This window comes from Neofelis nebulosa, chromosome 18 (genome assembly GCF_028018385.1).
Source record: "Neofelis nebulosa isolate mNeoNeb1 chromosome 18, mNeoNeb1.pri, whole genome shotgun sequence".
Lineage (NCBI taxonomy): Eukaryota > Metazoa > Chordata > Mammalia > Carnivora > Felidae > Neofelis > Neofelis nebulosa.
In genome coordinates this window covers 441251-466731 of record NC_080799.1, presented here as the reverse complement: position 1 = coordinate 466731, position 25481 = coordinate 441251, and the positions used below count along the sequence as shown (strand labels likewise).

At 56.7% G+C, this 25481-nt stretch overlaps 1 protein-coding gene across 2 annotated transcripts in view; it reads left to right on the top strand.

Moving 5' to 3' along the window:
- PRKAR1B (protein kinase cAMP-dependent type I regulatory subunit beta) overlaps positions 1 to 25481 on the top strand; it is a 105038-nt gene that overhangs the window by 19133 nt on the left and 60424 nt on the right. For both annotated transcript variants that reach the window (XM_058711060.1, XM_058711059.1), the window contains exon 4: positions 1986 to 2077. In XM_058711060.1, the coding sequence (XP_058567043.1) occupies positions 1986 to 2077 (92 nt within the window). The remainder of the gene's footprint in view (positions 1 to 1985; positions 2078 to 25481) is intronic.

The following is a 25481-nucleotide window of genomic DNA, read 5'->3' as shown; positions in this document are numbered from 1 at the left end:
TCGGGCATCTGGGGAAGGGGGAGTGGGCTCTCAGGGTCTCTTGCCAGGAGGGCGCTGATCTTTCCGGGCCACCTCCAGACACCACGCACTGGTGCCTGGGCTTCAACACACGGGTTTTGGGGGCAGCTGGGTCCCGGGGCCACTGAGCACGTTCACGCTGCCGAGCGGCCATCCCCACCGTCTGCCTCCAGAATGTTCCGTCCTCCTGCACTGAGACTCTGGCCCCGTTACATGCTGACCCCAGCACTTAGTGCTTTCACCATCAGGGATGAGAAACCACCGAAAGTGTCGTTTAAAACCCCCAGGGCACTTCACTTCTGTGGTCTTCCCCCCGCAGCACCCCCTACCACCTCGAGAAGATCCCAGACAAACCCCGGTGGATGGACATTCTGCAAAGTAACTGGCCAGCACCCCTCAGACCCGTCCAGGCCATCAAACCAAGGGCGCCCTAAGCAACTGTCCAGAGCGGGGGGCTCGGGGTGCAGTCACTGAATGTGACCTGGGTGAGGCCCAGGGACAGGGTGAGCGGCTGGGGTGAAACTGAGGACGTGTTGCCAGCACGCACCGTGGCTGGTTCCGTGGCTGTGGTGTGTTCCCGAGTAAGGTCAGGTGCCAGCAGTGGGGCCAAGTGGCTGCAGGGTACGGGCACTGCCTTTGGCAACTTTTCCATAAGTCTGAACTATTCTAAATTTTTTTTTTAATGTTTTATTTATTTTTGAGACAGAGAGAGACAGAGCATGAGCAGGGGAGGGGCAGAGAGAGAGGGAGACACAGGATCCGACGCAGGCTCCAGGCTCCGAGCTGTCAGCCCAGAGCCCGACGCGGGGCCCGAACGCACAGACCCTGAGATCACGACCTGAGCCGGAGTTGGACGCTTAACCGACCGAGCCACCCAGGCGCCCCAAGTCTGAACTATTCTGAAATAAAAGGCTTATTTTTAAAGAGTAAATCGCTAGGGCTTGAGTCCCATCTCTCAAAGTCCCTGGGTGAAGACCCATGGTATTAAATGTAATGCGCACATATGCTGGGGCCTAATGCCACCCCCCAGCCTGGCAGAGCTTTCTGGCAGCTGAGCTCCGAGAGGGGGTCACGTTACGGCCCAAATAGCCCTCCCACCGGTGTCTTTTATTTTGAGGGAGAAATCTTGGCGTTTGAGATGCTTGTAATGTGAGATGCAGGCACTTTGTGCTGTTCGGTCGGTGATGGAGCTCTTGGGCATGTGCTTACTGGGAGCTCTGAGCAGGCAGGTCTGCTGTGGTGGACGCTTCCCCGCGCCCGGTTACTGGCAGGGGCTGAGCCCCCCTTACTAGGCCCCCATTGCCATGCCGAGGGTCCTGAGCCCCCCCCCCCTTTACTAGGCACCCCCCCATCACCACACCCAGTTATCAGCAGGGTCCTGAGCCCCCACCCCTTATAAGGCCCGCCCATCATCGGGCTCAGTTACCGGCAGAGCCTCCCTTACAAGGCCCACCCATCACCGCCTCTGAGGGTGAAGGTCAGCCTTGGGTGTGGCTCCAAACTTGGCTCAAGCTGTGCTTTTTTTTTCAGTCTTCAAATATTTACACAAGTGTTTTATTACCTTAAAAACAAAGCCACTGAAATAAAACAGAAGAACTGATAATCCAGGGCACTGGAGCATCCTCTAGGGGTCCCTAAGGCCCGCCAGGGCCAGTCCACCAAGGCCCCAAGTCCTCCAGGTTCTTAGGCCACCTCTCAGAGCACCGTGCTTTCTCGTCTTCCCTTTCTTTCGTCATGTTGGTTCCAGCTGCTTACAGCGATGGTGACATACACATCCCATTCCGGGATCACACTCCGGGCTGTCTGTCTTTGCGGTCCTCCAGCAGTAACACGCTGAAGGTCGGACGGTTCTGTGTCCAGCCACGTCATGGTTTCTCAGGGTCCCGCAGGTGCTGGGAGGGGCCAGGCCCCGAGCCCTGACCCTCAGGGGTGCCCGGAAGTCTGACTTCCGCTGGCTTCCCCTGCAGGTTATTCCCAAGGACTACAAGACCATGACGGCACTCGCCAAGGCCATCTCCAAGAACGTGCTGTTTGCTCACCTGGACGACAATGAGAGAAGGTAGGAACCTGGGAGGGGCAGGGCTGGGATTGACACCCCTCCAGGGAGGCCTTGCTGGTCACCATCAGCCCTGAACCCCGGGGACCCGGTCACAGGGCACACTTTTGGAAGCATGTGCTCACAGAACATGGGCGGCTTCCAGAAATAATGTGCTCTGTGCACCTGCTGTCCTTCTGCATACCAGGTTAGGATCTGTGGGTTCCATGTGACTTTGTCGTCAAGAGACACTGTGGGTCTCCTCGCTCTGACCACTGGGGGCCTAGTCTTCCAGCAACTTCTACAAGGATCTGCCTTGTTGGGCTGAGCTCACTGCCTGGTGGGGAGATGGGACTGGCAGGCGGGGCTCGGGGGTCCAGGAAGGTGACTGACCAGGTGCTGATGTCAGTCACATGGTCTAGAAGGGCCGCAGGAATGGCCGTGGGTGGGGTCTGTCCAGGGACGGGCACCTGGCAGCTGTGACGGGCTGGGTGCCATGCTTGGGAATTAAGGTCCTACACATAGTTGGGAAAATCGGACTGGGAGCGTTTTGGGGTGATCCTTGAGGGTTTACTTGAAGCGTGCGCTCTAATTCCATGTTGGCACAAAATGGGATCACATTCTACGAGTTTGTCGTGCTTACGAGGTCACGGACATCCCTCTTTGTCAGTAAAGACTTTTTCAGGGCTCATTGTATGGATTTCTGCGGAGTTGCTATAACTTCCTTACTTCTCTGTGTCTGTTTCTTCCTTCGAGCTAAGCTCCTCAGGGTGGATGAAAGGCTGTGCAGTGTTTTAATTCTCTTTTTCTTCCATTTTTGGTGAATTATGTTTCTTGGTTCGATAACCTAGTGTTCTGATGACAGTCCTATACAGAATCTAAACAACACGCAAACCCACAAAATAAGAAGAGAAAGTCTTCTCGCAGCCTCATCCTGTGACGCTCGTGGGTCCTTCCGCGTGAGCGTCTGGGATGGTTAACATCTGCTGAGCGCCGCACCGTGCGGGGAGAGAAAGGGTCTTTGGGAGGCTTGCGGTTCTTGGATGCCATGGTGCCCCGGCGGACAGGAAGGAGCAGTGTTTACGCAGGATGGGCCCCCCACAGAGGAGCTGGGCCAGAGAGATGGGGCGTAGGGTCTCCGTAGGTGCCAGTGCGTTTTCCAGGGCTTTTGGCAACACGGCACAGGCTGGTCACCCAGGAAGGCCGCAGGGAAGGCCTGCCCACACCTTGGGCGCTCCCGGAGTCTCCGAGGTGAGGCCTGGCTGGCGCCGTGTTCCGGGAGTGTCTCGGGGGCCTTTGAGATGTCCACCCGTCAGAAGCACATGGGGGCGTGACGGGCAGGGCGGGAGGCCAGTTCTCCACGTGGGCCCCCCAGCTGGGCTCACGCCCCAGGAGGGTTTTGACACGGAGAGGTGGTCCGGGATTCACCCTCCACAGGCCCTAAATGCAGGCTTGTGTCCTTGCAAGAGGGGAGCATGGGGGGGATTGCTCCGAAGAGAAGCCCTGTGACTGCTGCTGCTGCTGCGCTGATTCTGGGCTCCTGGCTTCCAGAACTGGAGACAGTCCCCTGTTCTCAGCCTTCGTGGAGGTGTCCACCTGGCAGGTAGGTCCTCGGTCACCAGGTGGGACCAGATGACTCGGAGTTGTAGCTTTATTAACTTGACTGTAAACTTCAAAAACTCAGTCCAGATTTAAACCCGGGCTCTGACTGGATGGTGCGTTCACACGGGTCGAAATTCAGAAGGTGCCAGGGGTCCAGAGTGAAAGGTGAGCCGTCTGGAGATGGCCCCAGGACCCTGGCTCGTCTCTGTGGACAGACTCCGCACCCTCAGGCAGGAGGTCAGATGCTCCCCACAGCGGCCACACAGACCACCGTCCATTCTTTTTTTTAAAAAAAAAAAAAATTTTTTAACGTTTATTTATTTTTGAGACAGAGAGAGAGAGAGAGAGAGAGAGCATGAACGGGGGAGGGGCAGAGAGACAGGGAGACACAGAATCGGAAGCAAGCTCCAGGCTCTGAGCCGTCAGCCCAGAGCCTGATGCGGGGCTCGAACTCGCGGACCGGGAGATGGTGACCTGAGCCGAAGTCGGACGCTTAACGGACTGAGCCACCCAGGCGCCCCCACCGTCCATTCTTTACCGGGTTTCAGTCCTTAGGGAAGGGCTGGACCGTGCCTGGGTCCATCAGGGTCCTGGCACTTTGCAGCCAGCTCGGGGGTAGGAGGCGCCGCTCTGGGTAGAGGAGACGCTGTGGGCACGCAGCTGCCGGGCGGTGCGGGGCGGACCTCGATGCCGGAGCCCGGCCGGCGTGTGCACCTGACCTGTATGCTGCAGCCGCTGGCCCCGTCGTCACCGGGTCGGGCCCGTCCCCGAGTGTGGGGCGGGAGTTCCGGGGCGCCGTGATTTGGGCTGTCCCCCAAAACCCAGCTCACACGGAAGGTTGGTTTTGTTCTCTGGGCCTCGGTGTCCCGGTCTGGTCCGCGTGAAGCCCCTGTGGGAACGGCCGCGGTGGCGGTGGCGGTCACCCCCAGGAGCTTCTCCTTGCTCGTGTGTTTCCGGACGCAAGAGCAGCGCAGGCCTGGCGCCTGCGTGAGCGGTGGTGGGTGGGGCTGAGGGCGTGGCATGCGTGAGCTTTGGGTTCTCACAGGTCCGTGCCTGAGCGGTGGTGGGTGGGGCTGAGGGCGTGGCATCCCCGGGCCGCGTGAGGGTGACAGCAGGAGGTAACCGTGTGAGCGGGCCCTGGCTGCCGCCGGAAGTCGACTTCATCGGAGCGGGGGGGAGGGGGGGGGGGGCACCCAGCTGTCCCCCGTCGTTCGGCCCCTGACCTGATAAAGTTGACGGTGAAAGCGGCGAACAGACGGAGGTCACCCCGAGTTTGTGTGTCCGGCTCCACGGAGGTCAGGGCGCGATTGCAGAGCGTGTGCTGGGCTGCGCGCAGGTGCTGGGGGCGGCGGAGCAGAGGACGAGGTCCTGCCTCGCGGGGCTGGCCTCCCCGGAAGTGTCCATCAAGGGAACGCAGACGCCCGCAAGTTTGGAGGCTGTGCTGGGACGGTCGTCCGGGGAGGCCCCAACATGTAGCATGGGGTGACTGTCCCCAGGTAGGGCGCAGCCGGGTGGAGGTTGGGGGCAGGAAAGCTCGGTTGTGGCGGCCCAGACCGGCCGGCCCCCCCTGTGCTCCGGACACTGCTGTGCTGGTGTCACAGGGCACAGAGGGGTGCTTGGCGTGTGGCCGGAATCTCGGGACTGTCCCAGGACTCACGGGATCGTCCCCTCCCAGGGATCCTCCCAGAACACTCGCCTGGCCTGGCCTGGCCTGGCCTGGCCGTGGGGATGCCGCCTGAGGCAGGGAGGCTGCAGACGGAGGCCGAGGCGCGGTCTCGTCAACGACACCCACCCGACCTCCCCCCAGCGCAGGTTCACAGACATACCCCCGGAACAGTCACACCGCGTCTGTCCTCTTGTGTCGGCTCGCACCCTCGGGGTGCCCCGGGTCAGTCCTCATTTCTTTCTGAGGGTGGGGGGTCTCCCCGTTGCAGGGGGGCCACCATGTGTTTATCCGCTTCTCCGCTGACAGACGCTGGGGCTGCTCCCACCTCTTGGTCGTCGAGCAAAATGCTCCCGTGAACACGGGCGTCTGGGTCTTTTGGTTGCAAACCCAGAGGTGGCTCGCGGGGCAGATAGTCCTTCCCCGTGTAGCTTTGTGAGGAACCCCACACTCAGCTTCCCTTCTGGCCCCACGGAGCTTCAAGTCCCCCCTTCTGTGGAGCCCGGGTGCCCCTTGGGGGGCAGTCGTGTTCGAGCCACGCCCTCCACACCCTTTGGTGGCCCCTTCCCAGCTCCCAGGCACTGGCTGGCCAGGGGCCGGTGTGGCCCGAGGACACGTTGATCCAAGTGGTGTCTCTGGCCACGTGCGTCCAGGAAGTGTCTGTGCCGGGGTCCTGTGCCCTTGGCCCTGACTTTCCAGACTCGCGCAGCTCCTGCCGTCTCGGACTTTTCCAGATCTGGGAGCCAGGTGGACAAAAGTGCAGGAAGCAGATGGTTGGATTGAAAATTCCTCTTTGCGAGGCTGGCTTAGGAAGAGAGCTTTCTGTCAGGGGGTGTGTCTGTGGTTCAGATCTTTGTTTTGCCCTCAGGAAAACTCACTTTCCATATTGAAACCCTGTGGGGGGGGGGGGGCTCCTCTTTCTGGCCTCTGAAGGAACAGGCTGACGGTTCAGGAAGTGGCCTCCGGGGGAGCTGGCGGCCAGAGACTCGTCTCTTGACCTTTCCCTCGATGTCCCCTGTGTGACACACAAATACTTTGCTTTTTCCAGTTCAGGAGAAGGCGGGCTCAGCAGCTTGGGCTGTGGTTTGGGGCCCATTCTTTGCAGATGCACGTCTCGACTCAGAGGCTGCCTCCCGCGTGAATCCCCAGGAGTGAATCCGCTGGGGGCGAGTGCACCTTTGTGCTGAAAGACCCGCCCCCAGCTCAGGTGTGAGACCAGTAACCCTGTGGTCACGGGCTGGGTGGTTTTGCCCTTGTCGGTTAACGACGGCATCTGTCCTTCAGTCTGTGTGCAGATACTTGTGCGTGCGAAGAGGTGAGCACTTTGTTCAAAATCTTTTCTTGAAAAGAAGGTGATGCAACATAGCCATGGGGGAAGGGTCCTAACCCCCAAACCGCCACCTGTCTCCTAGGAGAGAGCGTCCGTCGAAGGCTCTCTCTGGACCCCTGCCTCGGGTACCCCCTCCGTGCATAAAAAGGGGGTGTCTTTTGACCAAGGCCCCACACTTGTCACAGCAGAGCCAGGACTCCTGAGTCTTGGGGGCTCCGAAGCCATGCTCCCCCTCCCTCACTCCTCTGACGACAGGTCACATACACCTGCAGGAGGAAGGAACACTGGAGGGTGGGTGATCCAGACGTGGTCATTGGGGGGGTCCGCAGGTATCCTGGGGTGAATTGGCAGTGGGGGATCTGGGGAGCCAGAGGGAGGACCAGAAGACCCCTGAACACGGTGGCAGCTCAGAGCTTTCTTAAGCACATACACACCCCGACTCACACACACACGTGTACAGACACAGGCATACTCACACATGCACACGTTCACGCTGCAGAATCCCACGTGTGTTAAAACGTCTTTTGGAAGGAGACAGTTGAATCATGTCTTTAAGTTGCGTAATGACCTTCTCGGGGACTCCGTTTCCTCAAACGTGTCAAAAGTGTCAAATGGGAGGAATAAAACCAACTTCGAGGGTTGCAGTGACGGTGGATTGTAGTAATGTCCATGGGAGTGTCCTCCCATGTTCTGTCGTCATCCCCATTGTCATCGTCCCTGTCATCGTCACCCACACCGCCACCATCACCCCCACCCTCCTCCCCTTCCCCATCCTAGTCACCGTCGTCATCCTCTTTCCGCCAGCCCTTTGGCTGTTTGGAAGGCAGACTGCATCACTGGGCTTCTCCCTGCCCACAGCCTTGCTGCTCTGATGCTGGCCCAGATGCCCACACGAGCCCCACAGCCCGGCCTCACTCCCTCCCAGTGCTCAGTCCGTGGCCACTCCACAAGGTCGTGCTCTGCTCCATCCTGGGCCTGAGGTGGGTCAGCTGGCTGCTCTGGGCCTCCGGATGCAGCAGGAAGGGCTGTGGGTGACCAGCTCATCTCCCAACCTCAGTGTACAGACGACGGTTTCGAGGCCCAGTGAGGGGAGGGCCTTTGTCCTTCGCTCCAGGTCACAGTAGGTGTCCGAGCGGGGGCTGGAGCTGGTGTCTTCACGCCCCTCCACAGCTCCTCTGCTAAATTGAGTTACTCCGGGTGAGGGTCCTGGGGGCAGGGGGCAGGTGCAGGCTCCTTGCTTGGTATCACGTACGGTGAGCAAAGTCAGATCCTTTGTCCTTCCTGGGGGTGCTGGGGGCACGTACTCTGCTCAGGGACACAGGCGGCCTCAGAGGGCAGCCTGCAGGGCGCCCCACAGCCCTGGGAAGGGCCATGAACCTTGGCCTGGCCCCGAGGGTGCATCCCAGGCCTGAGGGAGGGAGGTGGGAGCCCCCGGGTTCAGTCGAGCACCGCCGCCGTGCCCCTGGGAGCCGTGCCCCTGGGAGTCGGGAAGCGTGGCAATGAGGAGGCCCCGTGTGTGTGTGTGTGTGTGTGTGTGTGTGTGTGTGTGTGTGTGTGTGGTGCTTCAGGCCTCAGCGGGGGCCTCGTTGCTGGAGCCGCCCGCCCCACGAGCGGGCGAGGGCATCTCACCCTGGGGCGGTCTTCCTGGCTGGCCCTGTTCTCTCTGCAGCTCTAATTAGAACGGGCCTCTGGCTGGAGCGCCGCACCGCTGGCCTGAGCGGCTGTCTCCTGCTACCTGCCGCTGTCCCTCTGCCTCCCGCCCGCGCATCTCTGCAGTCTGTTTTTCCACAGATTGGCTCAGGTTCCCAGGTGATGAGAAAAACATGCTGCGGCCGAGGCATGGCCTCTGCCTGGCCCTTCTCTCCCGTCTGGCCTGGCTCTGGCTTCAGGGCGTGCTGCTTCCCTTTCAGGCAACACACAAAAAAAAACAAAATTAGCATTTTGGAGAACGCAGGGCCTCATCTCAGGAGGAGCTTAATGGCTTGAACATGCAACGAATTTGGTTTTCCTCTTGCATAAAGCCTCCAGCTCCGGGCAGAGGAGACCGTGAGGACTGGAGCTTGCTTCACGTGACCTGTTCTGAGCTAGTCCCTGGACCTCGGGCCTCACGGGCACCGTCTCGTTAGAACAGCGCTGGCCGGCTTCGCTGCTGGGGCCTCTGATGAGGCGTAGAGGCACAGAGAGGTTAGGCAGGCTGCTCAGAGCCCCCAGCTAGGACTGGGAGAAGCTGGGCTTGCACCCCGCCAGGACAGGGCTGCACTGGGCCGGCCTGTCTCCGTGTGATGGTACCCCCCAGCTCAGTAACCCCCCCAGGGAAAGAGAAGAGTTCTTTCCCTCGTGCCCAGAATTAGTCCAGCTGATGGGGAGTCGTGTGGTTCCAGAAGGAGAACAAGGCACAGCTTTGGGGTCTCTGCGGAGTCTTTGCTGAGAAGAGCTGCCCAGGCTTGTGAGCACAGAGCGGTTAGAGCCCGTCCCGTCTGTCGCCCAGCTGTGGACATGTGGCGGTCTGTCTGTGGTCTTGGTGGTTGGGTGCCACAACACTTTGAACCTTCTAGCATTTGGCCGTGTGCCGTTCCCAGAATGCCACAGACCCTCCTGTTCCCCTTCTCCCCACCCAACTGGCTCTCCTGCTGATGCCACCTGACGAGGCCCCGTGGGCGATGGGTTTGAGCTGCCCGATGTCTTCTGTCGCCAGTACCCTTTCCATGGGCGAGGGCGTGGGGGCCCAGAGAGGGGTGGGACAGCCTGTTGCCCAGGGGCAGGGACTGGGGCCATTCCTTCAGCACCGAGTCCCGGAGGGCCGCTCCTCAAGATGCCCCCTGGCGGTGAGCGGGCCCACTGCACCTCTGCCCCCCACCCCCAGGGGGCGATGCGGCCCCAGGAAGGGGGCAGGCGCTGGCTTTGAGACCCAGTGGGCGCCTTGGGTCCTGGCTCCGCTCCGTTCTTGAGCCGCGGTCCCTAAACATAGGTGAATTGCCTGCCAGCTGGGGTGTGAGGAATTCACCAGCTGGCTGGGGTCAGAGCGGGGGTTGTAGGGAGAGGCCGGGGTGAAGGGCAGGTGGCCGAGAGGACTGTGGTCACCCACACTTGTCCTCATCTCCAGGGGGACTCCGTGGGGGCCTGGCCGGCTTCCCCGCTCCCGTTTGTCAGGTGGGAACATTGAGGCCCGGAGGAGGCGGGTGACTGACTGAAGGTCACGTGGGTTCCTTGGGGAGCACCAGTCTTCCCGAGACAGTTGTGCACGCGTCCCGGCTTCTGCAGTGAGAAAGCCTCGGGTATCTCAGTGTAACTTTAGGTGATGCTGCGCTCTGCATCAGGGCCCTGGGTCTGTCCCGACCCGCACAGCTGCCCCGTGAGAGTCAGTGATGGGGTCTCCTGTGCTCCAGCTGAGGGCGAAGTCGCTTGCCCTGGGTCCCACAACCCGTGACCAATCGTGGTGAGCCCCGGTCAAGGCGCTGTGTGGTGCGTGGCCGTGCGCCGTCAGGACCCTGCCCGCAGCTGTGCCTCCCTCCTGCTGAGGGCTCATCCCAGTGGGGACCTTTCTGGGAGGAGGCTGCCCTGTGCCTCAATGCTGTGGGCTCACAGAGGAGGTGAGGACCCCATTCTCCCTGTACTTTTGGGGCGCTCACTTACCAGAACCAGCGACCTTTGAGCCCGGTCTTCGAGGATGGGCAGAAGAGAGTGGGGAGGGCATTCGAGTGTTGGGAACAGTGTGGGCAGGCGGAGGCAGCAGCAGGGGTGGAGGAAGGGGGTGCCGGAACAGATGCTGAGTGAAGCTGGGGCCACGGCTCAGTGGGAAGACGTCTTCTCCGACGCAGAGAGGGACAGAGGGAAGCAGGGAGGCCCGCGCTGGCACCCCCTCTGGGACACGGTCTTTGCTGCCCCCACAGCCCCGCCTGATTCCTGTCAGGTGTCTGTGCCCTTGGGTCAAATGGAGCCGGCTTCGCGTTTGGAAGGAGTGGGAGGAGGCACCCGCCTTCCAGTGGCCCAGCGCTGCGTGCGGTGCCCACGCCTGTGGCTTCCCGCCTGGCACGTCCACCGGGAAATGCCACCTCTGGTCACTGCGGCTGCCGCTCCGGAGGCGCCTGCTCGCCCTTTCGTGACCCGCCGTCCCCGGAGCCTCATCTCCGCCAGGGGCCCACACGGCCCGCATGCAGGGGACCCTCCAGGGGAAGGGATTGCGCTGCCTCCGCCCGGTTTCTGCCTTTCGTTTCCCGCAAACTCGTGGCAGTGGGTCCTCGGTGCGTGGGACCTTGTGGGAGTGGGTCCCGGTGCATGTTGGAGTCTCCCCTCTGTCTTCAAGGCTGAAATAGTAATATTCTACTGGACGGGCTGGGCTTTGTTCGCCCGTTGATGGGAGGCTGTAGGTTTTACGTTGGCAGATTTCCTCTCCTTCCTCGATGGCTTCTGATGCTCTTCTCAGAACGCCTTCCAGACTTCAAGACCATAAGCAAACACACTCGTGATCTTTTCTAGAACCTTCCCAGATTGCCTGTTGCTTGTTTCTCTTTCAGTGATGGGAGGCTTGATCCACCAGGAATTTTATTTTGGTTTAGGGACGTAAGCACATCGCATCTTCCCAAACAGCCATGCATGCTGACACCGCCACTGAGCGGAAGTGTCTCTGTGCCTACTGATCCGACAGAAACCGTGTCCCTGTACGTGTGGGGGTCTCTGCCGGGTCTGCGCGTTCACTGAGCACCTGGAGGGGGGCCTGGCCCCGGCCCGCATGTTCTGAAGGCCTCCCCGCAGGGGCGTGTGGGCCTGGAGACCCCAGCAGGCTGCGGCCCCTCTCTGGGTGGGGCCGGGGGGTGCCGGCCCTGGGCTCAGCAGCCGCCGGGTGGCTGTGGGGCGCCGTGAGGGCGTTGGGGGGTCCAGGAAGGCGTGCTCAGGTTTCCGTTGTGTGGAGCTCACTGGCGGGTTAGGGGAGCATGGGCGGGGGGTTCAGGTTGGCTCTGCTGAGGTGGGGTGCGGACGGATGTCCCCAATGAGCGTGTTGTGTGTGCACGTGGCGTGTGTGACTTCTGCTGTTGGTGTGGGGGAGTGCGTTTGGGTGACTGTTGCTGGAAACGCTGCGGGACCCTCTGTTACAAGTTCTGTCGCAGAGAATGGCAGGCGTGGGCGGCAGGGAGGGGGCCGTGCCAAGGAGCCTTGGCTGCCGCGGTCCCACCCTTCCTCCCCCTGCCCACGGACCCTCAGCCGTCACTCGGCCTCGCTGTTGATACTTCGTGAGGCGAACGTGTCACCCGCTCCTGTCCTCCACGTTTGGTGCGCACTTGGGACAGGGTGGCGCTCACTGGGAGGTGGCGCCCGGAGCTGCCGCGTGTAGCCTCGCGTGTCCAGATGGGAGCACCCCTTCCCACGTGGGATCAGGGCCCCCATATGGTCCAGGGGCCGGTGGCGCGCCCTAAGCGTGTGGGCAGCCAGGAGCGGAACGCAGCGAGGACCCTCCGGAACTCCGACAGTCGGGGGGGGGGGGGGGGGGTCCCGTCCGCGTGGCTCCTGAAGGGCCGGCTCCCCGCGCTGCGACCCGGGGGCGACAGCTGGTCCTGCCGCCTCCTTCAGAGAGCGAGGCGGCTGCACAGATGTGCTTTGACCTCAGGGGCAGCTGTGGGGGTGGGGGGGACACGGCAGGCCTCAGACCTGCCTGCAGCGGGGCCCTTTCACCCTTCGGGGCCACCGACACCTCCTCCCACCCTGCCCGCCCCCCACTTGTGTCCCACACTGAGATCAGGCCTCTGGCCATTGGCATAGAGCCCTCTTTTGGTGGAGGCTAGACCGGGGCTGTTGGGGGACTGGAGGCCATTTCTCATTCATTCATTCGTTCTCCTTCCCTTCTTCCTCCAGTATCTGTCCTCATTCACTCGTTCATGCGATGTGATCCAGCATCATTCATTCATTCGTGCCTGTCATTCATTCATTCACTCGTTCACTCCTGTGATCCAGCCTCATTCATTCATTTTCATTCTCCTTCCCTTCTTCCTCCAGTATCTGTCCTCATTCACTCATTCATGTGATGTGATCCGTCCTCATTCATTCATTCATTCATTCCTGTCATTCATTCATTCATTCCTGTCATTCATTCATTCAGTCGTTCACTCCCGTGATCTGGCCTCATTCATTCATTCATTCATTCCTGTCATTCATTCATTCACTTGTTCACTCCATGTGATCCTGCCTCATTCATTCATTCATTCCTGCCATTCATGCATTCACTCGTTCACTCCACGTGATCCGGCCTCATTCATTCATTCATTTCTGTCATTCATTCATTCACTCGTTCATGCCACGTGATCTGGCCTCATTCTCCCACTCCTTACCTATTCCCACTCATTCATTCATTTGGTGAGATCGTCCCCATGGATCCATCCTCAATCACTCCTTGACCATTCAGGTTCCCGTGGCTTTTCCTGACCTTTCTCTGGCCTTTCAGAAAAGACCGTTTTCTAAAGGTTTGTTCCAGTGCTTGGCAGGGGTTACCCCTGCCTCAGGTATTGGTTTTGCCCAGTGGCTCCCAGTCGTCAGTGTTGGCTTCATCTGTGCTGTGTACCTGCTGAGCACCGGGCACTTGTGACCTCATTAATCTCTCTCAGCAGCCGTGTGTGTGTGTGTGTGTGTGTGTGTGTGTGTGTGTGTGTGTATGTGTGTGTGTGTGTGTGTTGTCTCTGTCTGATGTTTAGGTGAGGAAAGTGGGCTCATAGGTGAAAGGGCTTGTGTGTGGTCCCAGAGAAGCCAGACCAGCATCCAGCCTGGCCTGTGTGGGCACGAGGTCCCCTCTGCAGACTTCAGGGCCATCGGCCCCAGTAAGCTTGGCTCTGTGAGCTGTCCTGGGCTGGGTGCGGTGGGGAGTCTGGGCAGGGCAGCGGAACTCTGACCCTGGCCTTGAGAAGTGCTCAAATTCTGGGCCTGGGAGAGTTTCAGCACTGAAAAGGGAGGAGCCTAGGGAAGCTTCCAGAAGGCAGAGGGCCTGGAGTACCCTTAGAGTGGTGGCCATGCTAGAGACTGTTTTTTTTTTTAAGTTTATTTATTTATTTTGAGAGAGAGAGAGACAGAGAGAGAGAGAGAGAGCGCTGGGGAGGGGAGGGAAAGGGGCAGAGAGAGCATCCCAAGCAGGCTCTGGTCTGCACTGTCAGCACAGAGCCCAATGCGGGGCTTGATCCTGCTAAACCTAAGATCGTGACCTGAGCTGGAATCAACACTCAGACGCTTAACCGACTGAGCCCCCCATGATCCCCCCTCCAGGAGCCCCAACACTGTTTTGCTATCAAGAGGAGGCTATGTCAGACAGGGGAGCCAGAGGATGACCCTGGGCGCCGGCCTGGCCTTGCTGAGGGCTGGCTGTGTGACCTCGGAGGCAGGAGCTCTCTCCCGCTCACTCGCTCATCGGCATGTGATTCTGTGCTTTCTAGGGAGGGTGGGGGCTTTGTGGGAAACGCACCGGGAGTGGGCGGGGGAGGGTCTGTGCTGGACACGCAGCTAGGGACGGCCTTTCGCGGGCCGAGGAACGTTTCAGCCAAGACCGGAAAGCGTGGGGATCGGGAAGCTTGTTTCTGGTCTGAGGGCCAAGGGCAGCCTGGGTGGTCGGAGGTGACCAGGAGGAATCCTGTCAAGGCGGAGAGGGTGACCCAGACCCTGCCCTTCTGAGGGCCGAGATCCTCCAGCATGACGTACAGACCCTGGTGTGCAAGCCCTCCACGGGCCACTCAACGGGGTCAGAGTCCTGCGTTTCAGATTCCAGATTCGCACTTGGGACCGAGCAGTCGAAGTCACCTTTCCCCGACTTTTCCCCGACCTTTCCTGACCGATCCTAGCCCTTACTCTTAAAAAGTTGACCTCCGGGGCGCCTGGGTGGCTCAGTCGGTTAAGCGTCCGACTTCAGCTCAGGTCACGATCTCACGGTCCGTGAGTTCGAGCCCCGCGTCTCCCTCTCTCTCTGCCCCTCCCCAGTTCATGCTGTGTCTCTCTCTGTCCCAAAAATAAATAAAAAAAAAAAAAAGTTAAAAAAAAAAAAAAAAGTTGACCTCCTCCGCTGTCAGAGGGGCGGTCTTACCTGGGTGGATTGCCCCAAGGTGCAGAAGCCTCAGGGCCACGAAACGTTGGAACAAGGCCTCATTTTATTTTTTTTTTTTATTTTTATTTTTATTTTTTTTTAATTTTTTTTTTCAACGTTTTTTATTTATTTTTGGGACAGAGAGAGACAGAGCATGAACGGGGGAGGGGCAGAGAGAGAGGGAGACACAGAATCGGAAACAGGCTCCAGGCTCCGAGCCATCAGCCCAGAGCCTGACGCGGGGCTCGAACTCACGGACCGCGAGATCGTGACCTGGTTGAAGTCGGACGCTTAACCGACTGCGCCACCCAGGCGCCCCCAAGGCCTCATTTTAAATAAGGCGCTATAAATCAGTATAAATACAAAAACTCCAAGTGGTGTATTTGCAGAACAGTCATAATCTTTCAATTTAATAATTATTTATCAAAAATGTTGACGTATTTACATTTAGTCAGCCAATATAAAAAAAAACACTTCTGTATCTTAAAAAAATTACGATAAAAGCTCCAGAAATTCAGTGTATCTCGTACGGAGAGGTGTGGTAGGGTGATGGACGAGACAAGGCATAAATGTTCTTATGTTCGGGTATGTTCTGTGCGGAAAGCTCTGGAGACAAGGAGCCATGTGAACATCAAGCGCTCAGTAATGTCCCGTTTTAAGTAGCTGGCGAGGGGCCGGTCACCCTCGCCATACTGGGGAGGATTCTCTGGGGAGACGAGGCCAGTGGGGTGCAGACATACCTGAGGCATTTGGTACCGGAGTCGGGTCGTGTGATTGTGGGGGCTGACCCAGCAGAGCCCGCTGTGTGCTCTGGGCTGAGTCTGAGTGCCCGGGACCCAGGAGCCCTGCTGTCTGGGGGCAGGAGGACGTGATGTCCCAGCTTGCACAGAGAGCCGACTCTCCTGCTATCCTCCCCACCCGCCCCCCCCCCCCCCCCAGGCCCTCCGTGGGTGGGATGGCGCCCACTCACCACGGGGACGGCCATCTCCATTCCATCCTCCGGTCCAGGTGCCCAGCTTCTCCTCCAGCTCCTCCACACGCACCTGGAAGTAACACTTCTCCGTCTGGGCATCATCGGGGCATCCCGTGGCCTGGGCGGTGGGCACACGAAGTCTCCTTCGCACAAAGGGTTTACGTTGACCGTATTTGCAGAAGGACAGAAGGACGGGTGGCAGGCTGTTGTCTGCAGCGGCCAGAAGTCACTCCCTGTCCAAGTATGTGAACACACAGTGCAGCATTTTCGTTGTCGGCTTAGAAACACCCGAAGGGATGTGGTTTAAGGGTACTCATGTGCAGGCATCGCGACCACGGGCGTAGTCACAGGAAGGGAGGGACTGTGGATGTAGCCTGGGTTCAGGGAGGCTGCCAGTGGCCTTAGATCCGGAGAGCCTGGCTGGGGCAGCCCGCTGGGCACTGGAGGGAGGTGTCATGTGCCCTGGGTGCCCTCTCCGCTGCCCCGCTGCCCCGTTCCTGCACGGCGTGTGCTCAGCCGATGGCCTTTTGGATTGGAACCGCCTTCCTGTTATATTCAGGCCAGCAGCCAATTTCAGCATTTAAGTCTTGGTTTTCGTTGAGTTTGTTGAACATGACTTGTTCTTAATTACCCCTGCCGTGATGGCTCGTAGTTCAAAGCTAAGCGTCTCTCAGAGCAATTAACTCATAATCAATTTTACGTGGCTCGTTGTGAGTTCCCGGGTCCGGGCCGAGAACAGAGCCACTTCCTAGTGATGCTTTCGTGGCGAACAAGGTTTAATTGTGTGGAAATGATGATGATTCTGCAAGCAGCTGTGTTCCTGGAGCATTTTGCTCCTTTCAGCCACGTCGCAGCTGTGGTTAGCCGGAGTGCTGGCGGAAGGACACGGTGTTCTCGTGTCCTCTGGGCTCCGTGGCCTTCAGCACTCGGATTTGCAGAACCGGAAAAGTTCACGAACATCAGACTTCCCACGTTTTGGAATCTGTGCGCCACCTGGCCAGAAACATTGAGAGTCTTCTCCTGAAGGGGGAGCACGAGGTTGAGATTTGGGGTGGGGTGCAGCTCCTCAGAGCCAGGTTCTCAGGCCCCTGCCTCCCTGGGTCCAGTGTGAACTTGAGCGTGGCCGCCCCGTGTCCAGCCTTTCCCAGATGGATGTCTGATCTTGTCCCCGCCTGTCTTACGGGGCCGTGTGGTGACATCACGGCGTCCGGCATCGGGTGTGAAGGAGACGGTGGACATAAGCCCACTCACGTCCGGTGCGCGGTGCCCTCCACACGCAGAAGCTGCGACCGCGTTTCCCGCCATCGGGTCACCGCAGTGTGTCCTATCACCTTGCCATCAGGTGCCCGTGAACTCACTGCTGTGTTCAGCTACAGCATGCCGGGGCACTGCGGTGGGATACGAGACGCACGGGTGGCCCTGCCCTTGCCCCCCGGCCCGAGGGAGGCCTTACTGGAAGTAACCGACTGGGTTTCCTAGGGTGAGCCGGGGCCCCCATGTTGCACTAGACTTGACTGGTGTTTCTTTCACGGGTTCTGAGCCAGCCCGATGCTAAAGCCACGTGTGGACGTAGGTCTGGCCGAGGACGTGCACCCGAATTCCAGCTGCGTTCTGTTCCTGCGGGTTCTCTCTGCAGCCCCTGTGTTCTCGAGGGGAGGGCACGTGGGCCTGGGGACGCTGAGCGACCTTGGGCAGGCACTGCTTCCTCTGGCCCCCACGATGAGCGGGGACGGTGCGGGAAGGGAGGGGCTCCAGAGACACGTCTGCTCCTTTCTCATCTGTGTCTCTCAGTTAAGGATCTCGAGTGAGTCACGGGTCGCAGGACAAGCTGCACCTTGTTTACAGAGGCTGAGAGGCTCAGTGTGCAGAAGACGCCTGTCCTCACTCACCCTCACGGGGTCACGGCTCTTAGACATCTCGAGAGAGGACCGTCCAGATATCCAGGGGGCCCTCCACGTGGGGCCCGGCCGTGCCCCTGCGGGGACCCTCGGCTCCAGGGAGCCTGGTCTGGGCCCCCGAGGAGTGAATTCTGTCTCTAGCACGTGGACCACCTTCCCCTGACCGCGTGGGCTTCCGGAGCTCAGAAGTGGGTGATTTGAACAGCATTTTAAGAGATCTTTGACATCTTGAGATGCTTTGGACAAGGGAGCTGCTCTGTTAGCCCAGGGCTCGCTCTCGGTGCGGGTAAGTGTCTGCACGCGAACCCACTTTTCTGCAGACGGGCGGGGGCACCGCTGCCCCCTGCTCGCCCACGTGCTGCAGACCAAGGTGCATCGGCCCCCCAGACGTTGCGGCCTGAGCAGTGGCCGTCTGTCATGCTGGTGGGGCCCAATGGGGACGGCTTCCGAGCCCCACGAGGCCAGGGACCGCAGCCGGGAAAACACAGAAACAAAGAGTTAATGAGGGCTCTGCACCCCAAGACTGGTGCCAGATGCGGGGTCTGCACCCCAAGTCTGGTGCCGGGCTCGGCCGACTTGAGGTCTGGGCCGGGCTGGTGCCTGGAGCGTGGTGGCCTCGGCCCTCGGACTCCCTTGTGACGGATCGGGACTCCCGCAGAACGAGGTGGAAGGAAGCCGAGTGACCAGTTACGACCGAGCTGCCCCACAGTGTCCTTTGCAAGGTTTTCGGTCACCAGTCTTGCTCCTCCTGGGGTCCCAGTCAAGTGTGCGCCTGGAGGCCATTGGGCACCAGCGCGGGAAGAGACGGGACTGCGTTTTGGCCCAGGATTGTGCGCTCTCGAGCCACGCCACTGGAAGCCGCCTGAAAGAGTGACCATATGTCCAGAAGTTTGAGGTAAAGCTTCATTTTCTTCTTCCTCTTTTGCACCAGAAAAGTTCCGTTACGTTCCTGCTGAACAGCCCTCTGCTCAGAGCCAGACCGCTCGGCACCTGCTCCATGCTGGGGGCTCCACGCGTGTCACCGCTCGCCGTCTGGGCGGTAGGGGTGCGGCCTGCCTTTTCCTAGGGTGGAAGCAGGCTGGGAACGGCCGGCAGGACCGGGACCTCGCCGTCTCCCCTGGGTGTCCCGTCATGACGCCAGCTGTCTGGCGTTTAGGAACCAGGGGCCGACCCGGGTCCTTGGAAGACAGGTGTTTTCCTGCCTCTCCTTCTCTCTCTTTCCGGAGCCACTCGGTCGGGGTATCGCACACATACCGTACCGCTCGCCCAGAGTAAGCGTCTGACTCCATGACTCCTGCCGACGTACGTCCCCGGTGCCTATTTGCCATCCGTCCTCTCCACTGCCCTACCTCACCACGACTCTGCACACCTTTTCTGGACGCTTGAAATGTTGGAAGCAGACCCTGCGTGGCCCTGTGTTTCTGGCTGCTTTTACGTAGAACGACGTTGGCTCGCCTGTGCTTGGATTGCCGTCAGCCTCGCGGGTATCGTACGTGGCTTCGCTTTGCATGTGCCTAGTGACTAATGACACTGGACGGCTTTCCAGGTGCTTCTTAGCCATTTGTACGAAGTCTTTGGCAAAGTCCTTAGTTAAATTTTTTGCTCATTTTTCAGTCGAGTTCTTGGTCTTATTGTTGACTTTGGAGCACTCTTTATATATTCTGGACGTGGATTCTTTATCAGATGTATGTTTGCAAATCTTTCCTTCCCACTTGGTTTGGCATTTCTTTTTTCTTTTTTTTTTTTTAACTTGTGTAATGTTTATTTATTTTTGAGAGAGAGAGAAAGAGAGAAAGCTGGGGAGGGGCAGAGAGGAAGACAGAATGTGAAGCAGGCTCCAGGTTCCGAGCTGTCAGCACAGAGCCCAACATGGGGATTAAACTCACGGACCGTGAGATCATGACCGACCTGAGCTGATGTCAGACGCTTAACCCACTGAGCCACCCAGGCACCCCAGTCTACGACCCATTTTGAGTTACTTTTTGTGTGTGGCTGGAGGTCAGGGTCCAGGAGTATTTCTTTCCTGTGGATTCCCGTTGTCCCAGCGCCTTCTGTTGAAACACTGCTCTCCGTGTTGGACAGGAACCTACGGCTGGAAGTGTGAAGGCTTATTTCTAGACTCTCAGTCTGTCCGTTGCTCCGTGTGCTCGTTGTGGCACCGAAGGCCGTGTGAGGCAGGGGGGCTCTGTCGTAAGTTCTGAAACCAAGTTGTGCAAGCCTTTCATTTTGTTCTTTCTCAAAACCGTCCTGGTTGCTATGGGGCCTTTGGTTTTCTTTATTATTATTATTTTTTTTTACATTTATTTATTTTTGAGACAGAGAGGGACAGAGCATGAACAGGGGAGGGTCAGAGAGAGAGGGAGACACAGAATCTGAAGCAGGTTCCAGGCTCTGAGCTGTCAGCACAGAGCCCGACGCGGGGCTCGAAATCACGGACCGCGAGATCATACCTGAGCCGAAGCCGGATGCACAACCAACTGAGCCACCCACCCAGGCACCCTGGAGATCGGTTTCTTACCGAACTGGTATCTCGTCAGTATCACGGCTTCAGAGTCCCGGAAGTGAGACCTCCCTCCGTGTATTCGGACTCTTCGTTTCTCTTCACAACGTTCTCTAGTTTTCAGTTTCAGTCTTGCATTTCTCTTGGTAGATGTTCTATTCTTTTCGACGCTACTGTGAGACAGACCTTGTCCTCGGCAGGGTGGGCCGGCTTTGGCCTGGAGGCCGCCGTGGGGCCTCTGGTGGGCAGGCGTGTGGCGGGCCGGTCCACCGCAGCGGGCTGCCGGGGGACTTTGGCTGTGGCTTTGCCTCATCTCTGCTGGGCCCAGGGACAGCTGCTCAGTCCCCACCAGGTGGAGCTGGGTGAGGTCTCCAGATGGGGTTTAGTTATGGGAAGTGTGCCTTTGCACGTTGCCTCTGGGACCAGTTAGGGGGAGAGGCTGTTCCCCCGCTCAACATTCGCTGCTCTGCTCTGGGCATAGGCTGGCATTTAAGTTAAAATGTGCCAAGTCCCAGGGACTCACAGACATTCTGAAGATATTCTAGGCCTTTGTTCCACAGGTTCATTTCAGGGCATTTATTAAATGCCTGCTGTGTACCCTCGCCGGCCGGGCATTTATTGTGTGCCTGCTGTGTGCCTTCACTGGCCTGTGGCACTCAGATATTATCAGTGCTTGCGAGGCCGGCAGCTGCCAGGGCCCCCCCCCAGGCCTTCTCCGGGCAGGACGAGGCCTTGGAACAGAGCACAGCATGAACAGAACGGGCTCTTCCTTGCCCTGAGCTGAAGAGACTGCAAGAACCAGCTGCCGGCATCCGGGGACCCCAGCATGGGGCTCTCCCCCTTCGCGAGCTGGGGGGGATGCCCGGGGACCCCAGCATGGGGCTCTGCACCTTCACGAGCTGGAGGGGGATGCCTGGGGACCCCAGCATGGGGCTCTGCACCTTCACGAGCTGGAGGGGGATGCCTGGGGACCCCAGCATGGGGCTCTGCACCTTCACGAGCTGGAGGGGGATGCCTGGGGACCCCAGCATGGGGCTCTGCACCTTCACGAGCTGGAGGGGGATGCCTGGGGACCCCAGCATGGGGCTCTCCCCCTTCACGAGCTGGGGGGGATGTCCGGGGTTTCCAGCACTGGGCTGTGCCCCCTCCAGCATGAGGTATGTATGCCTGGTTCTAGCTTTCCCGATTCTCATTGTTTTCTTCTTTACTCCTTTATTTTATTTTTTGTCCCTATAACATTGTTGAAAGTCTTTATTTAGGAATTTACAGTCTTGTATAAAAGGTTTTTTCTTAATTTAATTTTTTATTTTTTAAAATTTACATCCAAATTAGTTAGCATATAATATAGTGCAACACTGATTTCAGGAGTAGATTCCTTAGTGCCCCTTACCCATTTAGCCCATCCCCCCTCCCACACCCCTTCCAGTAACCCTCAGTTTGTTCTCCATATGTATGAGTCTCTTCTGTTTTGCCCCCCTCCCTGTTTTTTATATTATTTTCGTTTCCTTTCCGTTATGTTCATGTGTTTTGTCTCTTAAAGTCCTCATATGAGTGAAGTCATATGATATTTGTCTTTCTCTGACTAATTTCACTTAGCATAATATCCTCCAGTTCCATCCACGTAGTTGCAAATGGCAAGATTTCATTCTTTTTGATGGCTGAGTAATACTCCATTGTATATATATATCACATCTTCTTTATCCATTCATCTGTCGATGGACATTTGGGGTCTTTCCATCCTTTGGCTATTGTCGATAGTGCTGCTATAAACATGGGGGTGCCTTCAAAACAGCACACCAGTATCCCGTGGATAAATGCCTAGTAGTGCAATTGCTGGGTCGAAGGGTAGTTCTATTTTTAGTTTTTTGAGGAACCTCCATGCTGTTTTCCAGAGTGTCTGCACCAGCTTGCATTCCCACCAGCAGTGCAAAAGAGATACTCTTTTTCTCCGCATCCTCGCCAACATCCGTTGTTGCCTGAGTTGTTAATTTTAGCCATTCTGACAGGCACCAGGTGGTATCTCAGTGTGGTTTTGATTTGTATTTCCCTGATCATGAGTGATGTTGAGCATCTTTTCATGTGCCTGTTGGCCATCTGGATGTCTTCTTTGGAGAAGTGTCTATTCGTGTCTTTTGCCCATTTCTTCACTGGATTATTTGTTATTTGGGTGTTGAGTTTGATAAGTTCTTTATAGATTTTGGACACTGACCTTTTATCTGATATGCCATTTTCAAATATCTTCTCCCATTCTGTCGGTTGCCTTTTAGTTTTGCTGACTGTTTCCTTTGCTGTGCAGAAAGAAGCTTTTTATTTTGATTTTGCTTTTGTTTCCCTTGCCTCCGGAGATGCGTTGAATAAGAAGTTGCTGCGGCCAAGATTGAGGTTTTTGCCTGCTTTCTCCTCGAGGATTTTGATGGCTTCCTGTCTTACATTGAGGTCTTCCATCCATTTTGAGTTTATTTTTGTGTCTGGTGTAAGAAAGTGGTCCAGGTTCATTCTTTTCTGCATGTCGCTGTCCAGTTCTCCCAGCACCACTTGCTGAAGAGACTGTCTTTATTCCATTGGATATTCTTTCCTGCTTTGTCAAAGGTTAGTTGGCCATACGTTTGTGGGTCCATTTCTGGGTTCTCTTTTCTGTTCCATTGATCTGTCTGTTCTTGTGCCAGTACCATACTGTCTTGATGATTACAGCTTTGTAATACAGCTTGAAGTCCGTGATTGTGATGCCTCCTACTTTGGTTTTCTTTTTCAAGATTGCTTTGGCTATTCAGGGTCTTTTCTGGTTCCATACAAATTTTAGGATTATTTGTTCTAGCTCTGTGAAGAATGCTGGTGTTATTTTGATAGGGATTGCATTGAATATGTAGATTGCTGTGGGTAGTATCGACATTTTATTTTTTATTTTATTTATTTATTTTTTTTAATTTAAGTGTTTTTTTTTATTTTTTTTATTTTTGGGACAGAGAGAGACAGAGCATGAACAGGGGAGGGGCAGAGAGAGAGGGAGACACAGACTCGGAAACAGGCTCCAGGCTCCGAGCCGTCAGCCCAGAGCCTGACGCGGGGCTCGAACTCACGGACCGCGAGATCGTGACCTGGCTGAAGTCGGACGCTTAACCGACTGCGCCACCCAGGCGCCCCAGTATTGACATTTTAACAATATTTGTTCTTTCTTTACTCCTTTAAAGTGTGTTTTAGATTTACATACATCAGGAAGAATGCCATTTTCTTTTTCCTTCGTTTAAAATGTTTCCAATTTTGGAGAGAGAGAGGGACAGAGTGCGTATGCTAGCGGGGAAGGGGCAGAGAGTGAGAGAGAATCCCCAGCATGCTCTCTAGTCATCACGGAGCCTGATGCAGGGCTCAATCCCATGATCCTGGGATCATGACCTGAGCCGAAATCAAGAGTCGGACATTTAACCGACTGAGCCCCCCCAGGAATGCCTTAAAGAATGCATAATGCATTTTATTCTATTTTATTTTATTTATTTAAAAAAAAAATTTTTTTAACGTTTATTTATTTTTGAGACAGAGAGAGACACAGCATGAACGGGAGAGGGGCAGAGAGAGAGGGAGACACAGAATCGGAAGCAGGCTCCAGGCTCCGAGCCGTCAGCCCAGAGCCCGACGCGGGGCTCGAACTCGCGGACCGCGAGATCGTGACCTGAGCTGAAGTCGGCCGCTTAACTGACTGAGCCACCCAGGTGCCCCTGTATAATGCATTTTAGTGAAGTAATTCTGACGGACCAAACTGTGAGGGTTAAGAACCAGAAGAGTTAGCGTCCGTTCTGGGGACTCATTCCCTGTAACACTTGATAATTTTGCCACCGACGTGTACTTGCCCGAAGCATGCATTCTTGTTCTGCGTATTTTAAGTTTTGTATAAATGGAGTCATTCTCTTTGTTATTTTCTTTTCTGTCTTATTTTCTGTTCAATGTTCTAAGATTCGTTCATTGAAGAAAGCAGCTGTCATTTATTCTTTTTTTCTTTAATTAGGGTGAAACTCGTGTAACCTAAAACTAACCATTTTTAGAGTGAACACAGCACTCCAGTCACAGCACCATGCATCCGCCCCACCATCTTGTTCTGGAACCTTTACACCACCCCACAGGGTACCCTGTGCCCACTGGTCATTGCTCCCCATCTCCCCGCCCCACCCCTGCAACCACCAGCCGCCTCTGTGCATGTGCCCATTCTGGCTGCTTCATGAACACGGAATCACTCAACACGTGGTCTCGACAAGTCTGGCTTCTGTCATTTAACATAATGCCTTCCAGGTTCATTGTCGCTGCAACATAGATGAGAACTCGCTTCCTCTTTGTGGTTGAGTGGCGGCCCACGGTATGGCTAGAGCACGTTTGGTTTGCCCATTCGTCTGTTGGTGGACGTCAGGCTGTTCCCACAGTTGGGTTCTTGTGAATAGCACTGCCGTGAACATCTACACGCATGTATTCACATGAGCACGCTTTCAGTCCTCTTGGGCACCTACCTACCAGGGTCTGTGGCAGCTCTGTACAGGTGTGACCTTTGAGGAGCTGTCCCGTTTTTGTTGGGTACAGTGTTTGATTGTCTGAATATTCCATGGCTGACCCGTTCCATAGTTGACGGTTGTTTGGCTAGACCCTGCTTTTTGGTGGCTGTGAGCGTTTGTGCTTCCTTTGCACATGGACAGGCATTGTCCACGGTATGTACTCAGGTGTGGACCTGCTGGGTTGTCATCCGTGTGTGTCTTCCGTCCACTGGGGAAAGCTGCGTGTGCGGGCCCCACTTCCCCACACCGTCACCAACGCTGGGTATTGCTGGCTGGTGGTGGGCTTCTTGGTTATTTCGGTGGCTGTGTGATGCTGCCTCGTTGTGGTTTCAATTTACATTTTCCTGATGACTGATTCGATGAAGCATCTTTTCATCTGTTCATTCCCTGTGCGAGTCGTTTACCCATTTCGGTACTGGGTTGTATGTCTTTTTCTAATCCTTTTTTTTTTTTTGGTTATTAAAAAAATTGTTTTTAAATGTTCACCTATTTTCTGAGAGAGAAAGAAACAGAACATGAGTAGGGGAGGGGCAGAGAGAGAGGGAGACACGGAAACCAAAGCAGGCTCCAGGCTCCGAGCTGTCAGCACGGAGCCTGTCGTGGGGCTCGAACTCACAAACTCACGAACTTTGAGATCGTGACCTGAGATGAAGTCAGACACCCAGCTGACTGAGCCACCCAGGCGTGCCTGTCTTTTTCTAGTTCTTTTTATGGGTTGTAAAATGTTGTAGATATTAAACCACCGTCTCTTTGTGCTTGCACATTCGTCCCCCAGTTTGTGGCTTGTCCAAGGTAGTTGAATGTACTGCTTTTTCCTGTTAAGGTCAGTGTTTTTGTGACTTGATGAAGGATAAAGAAATCCTGTCCTTTCCTGAGACCA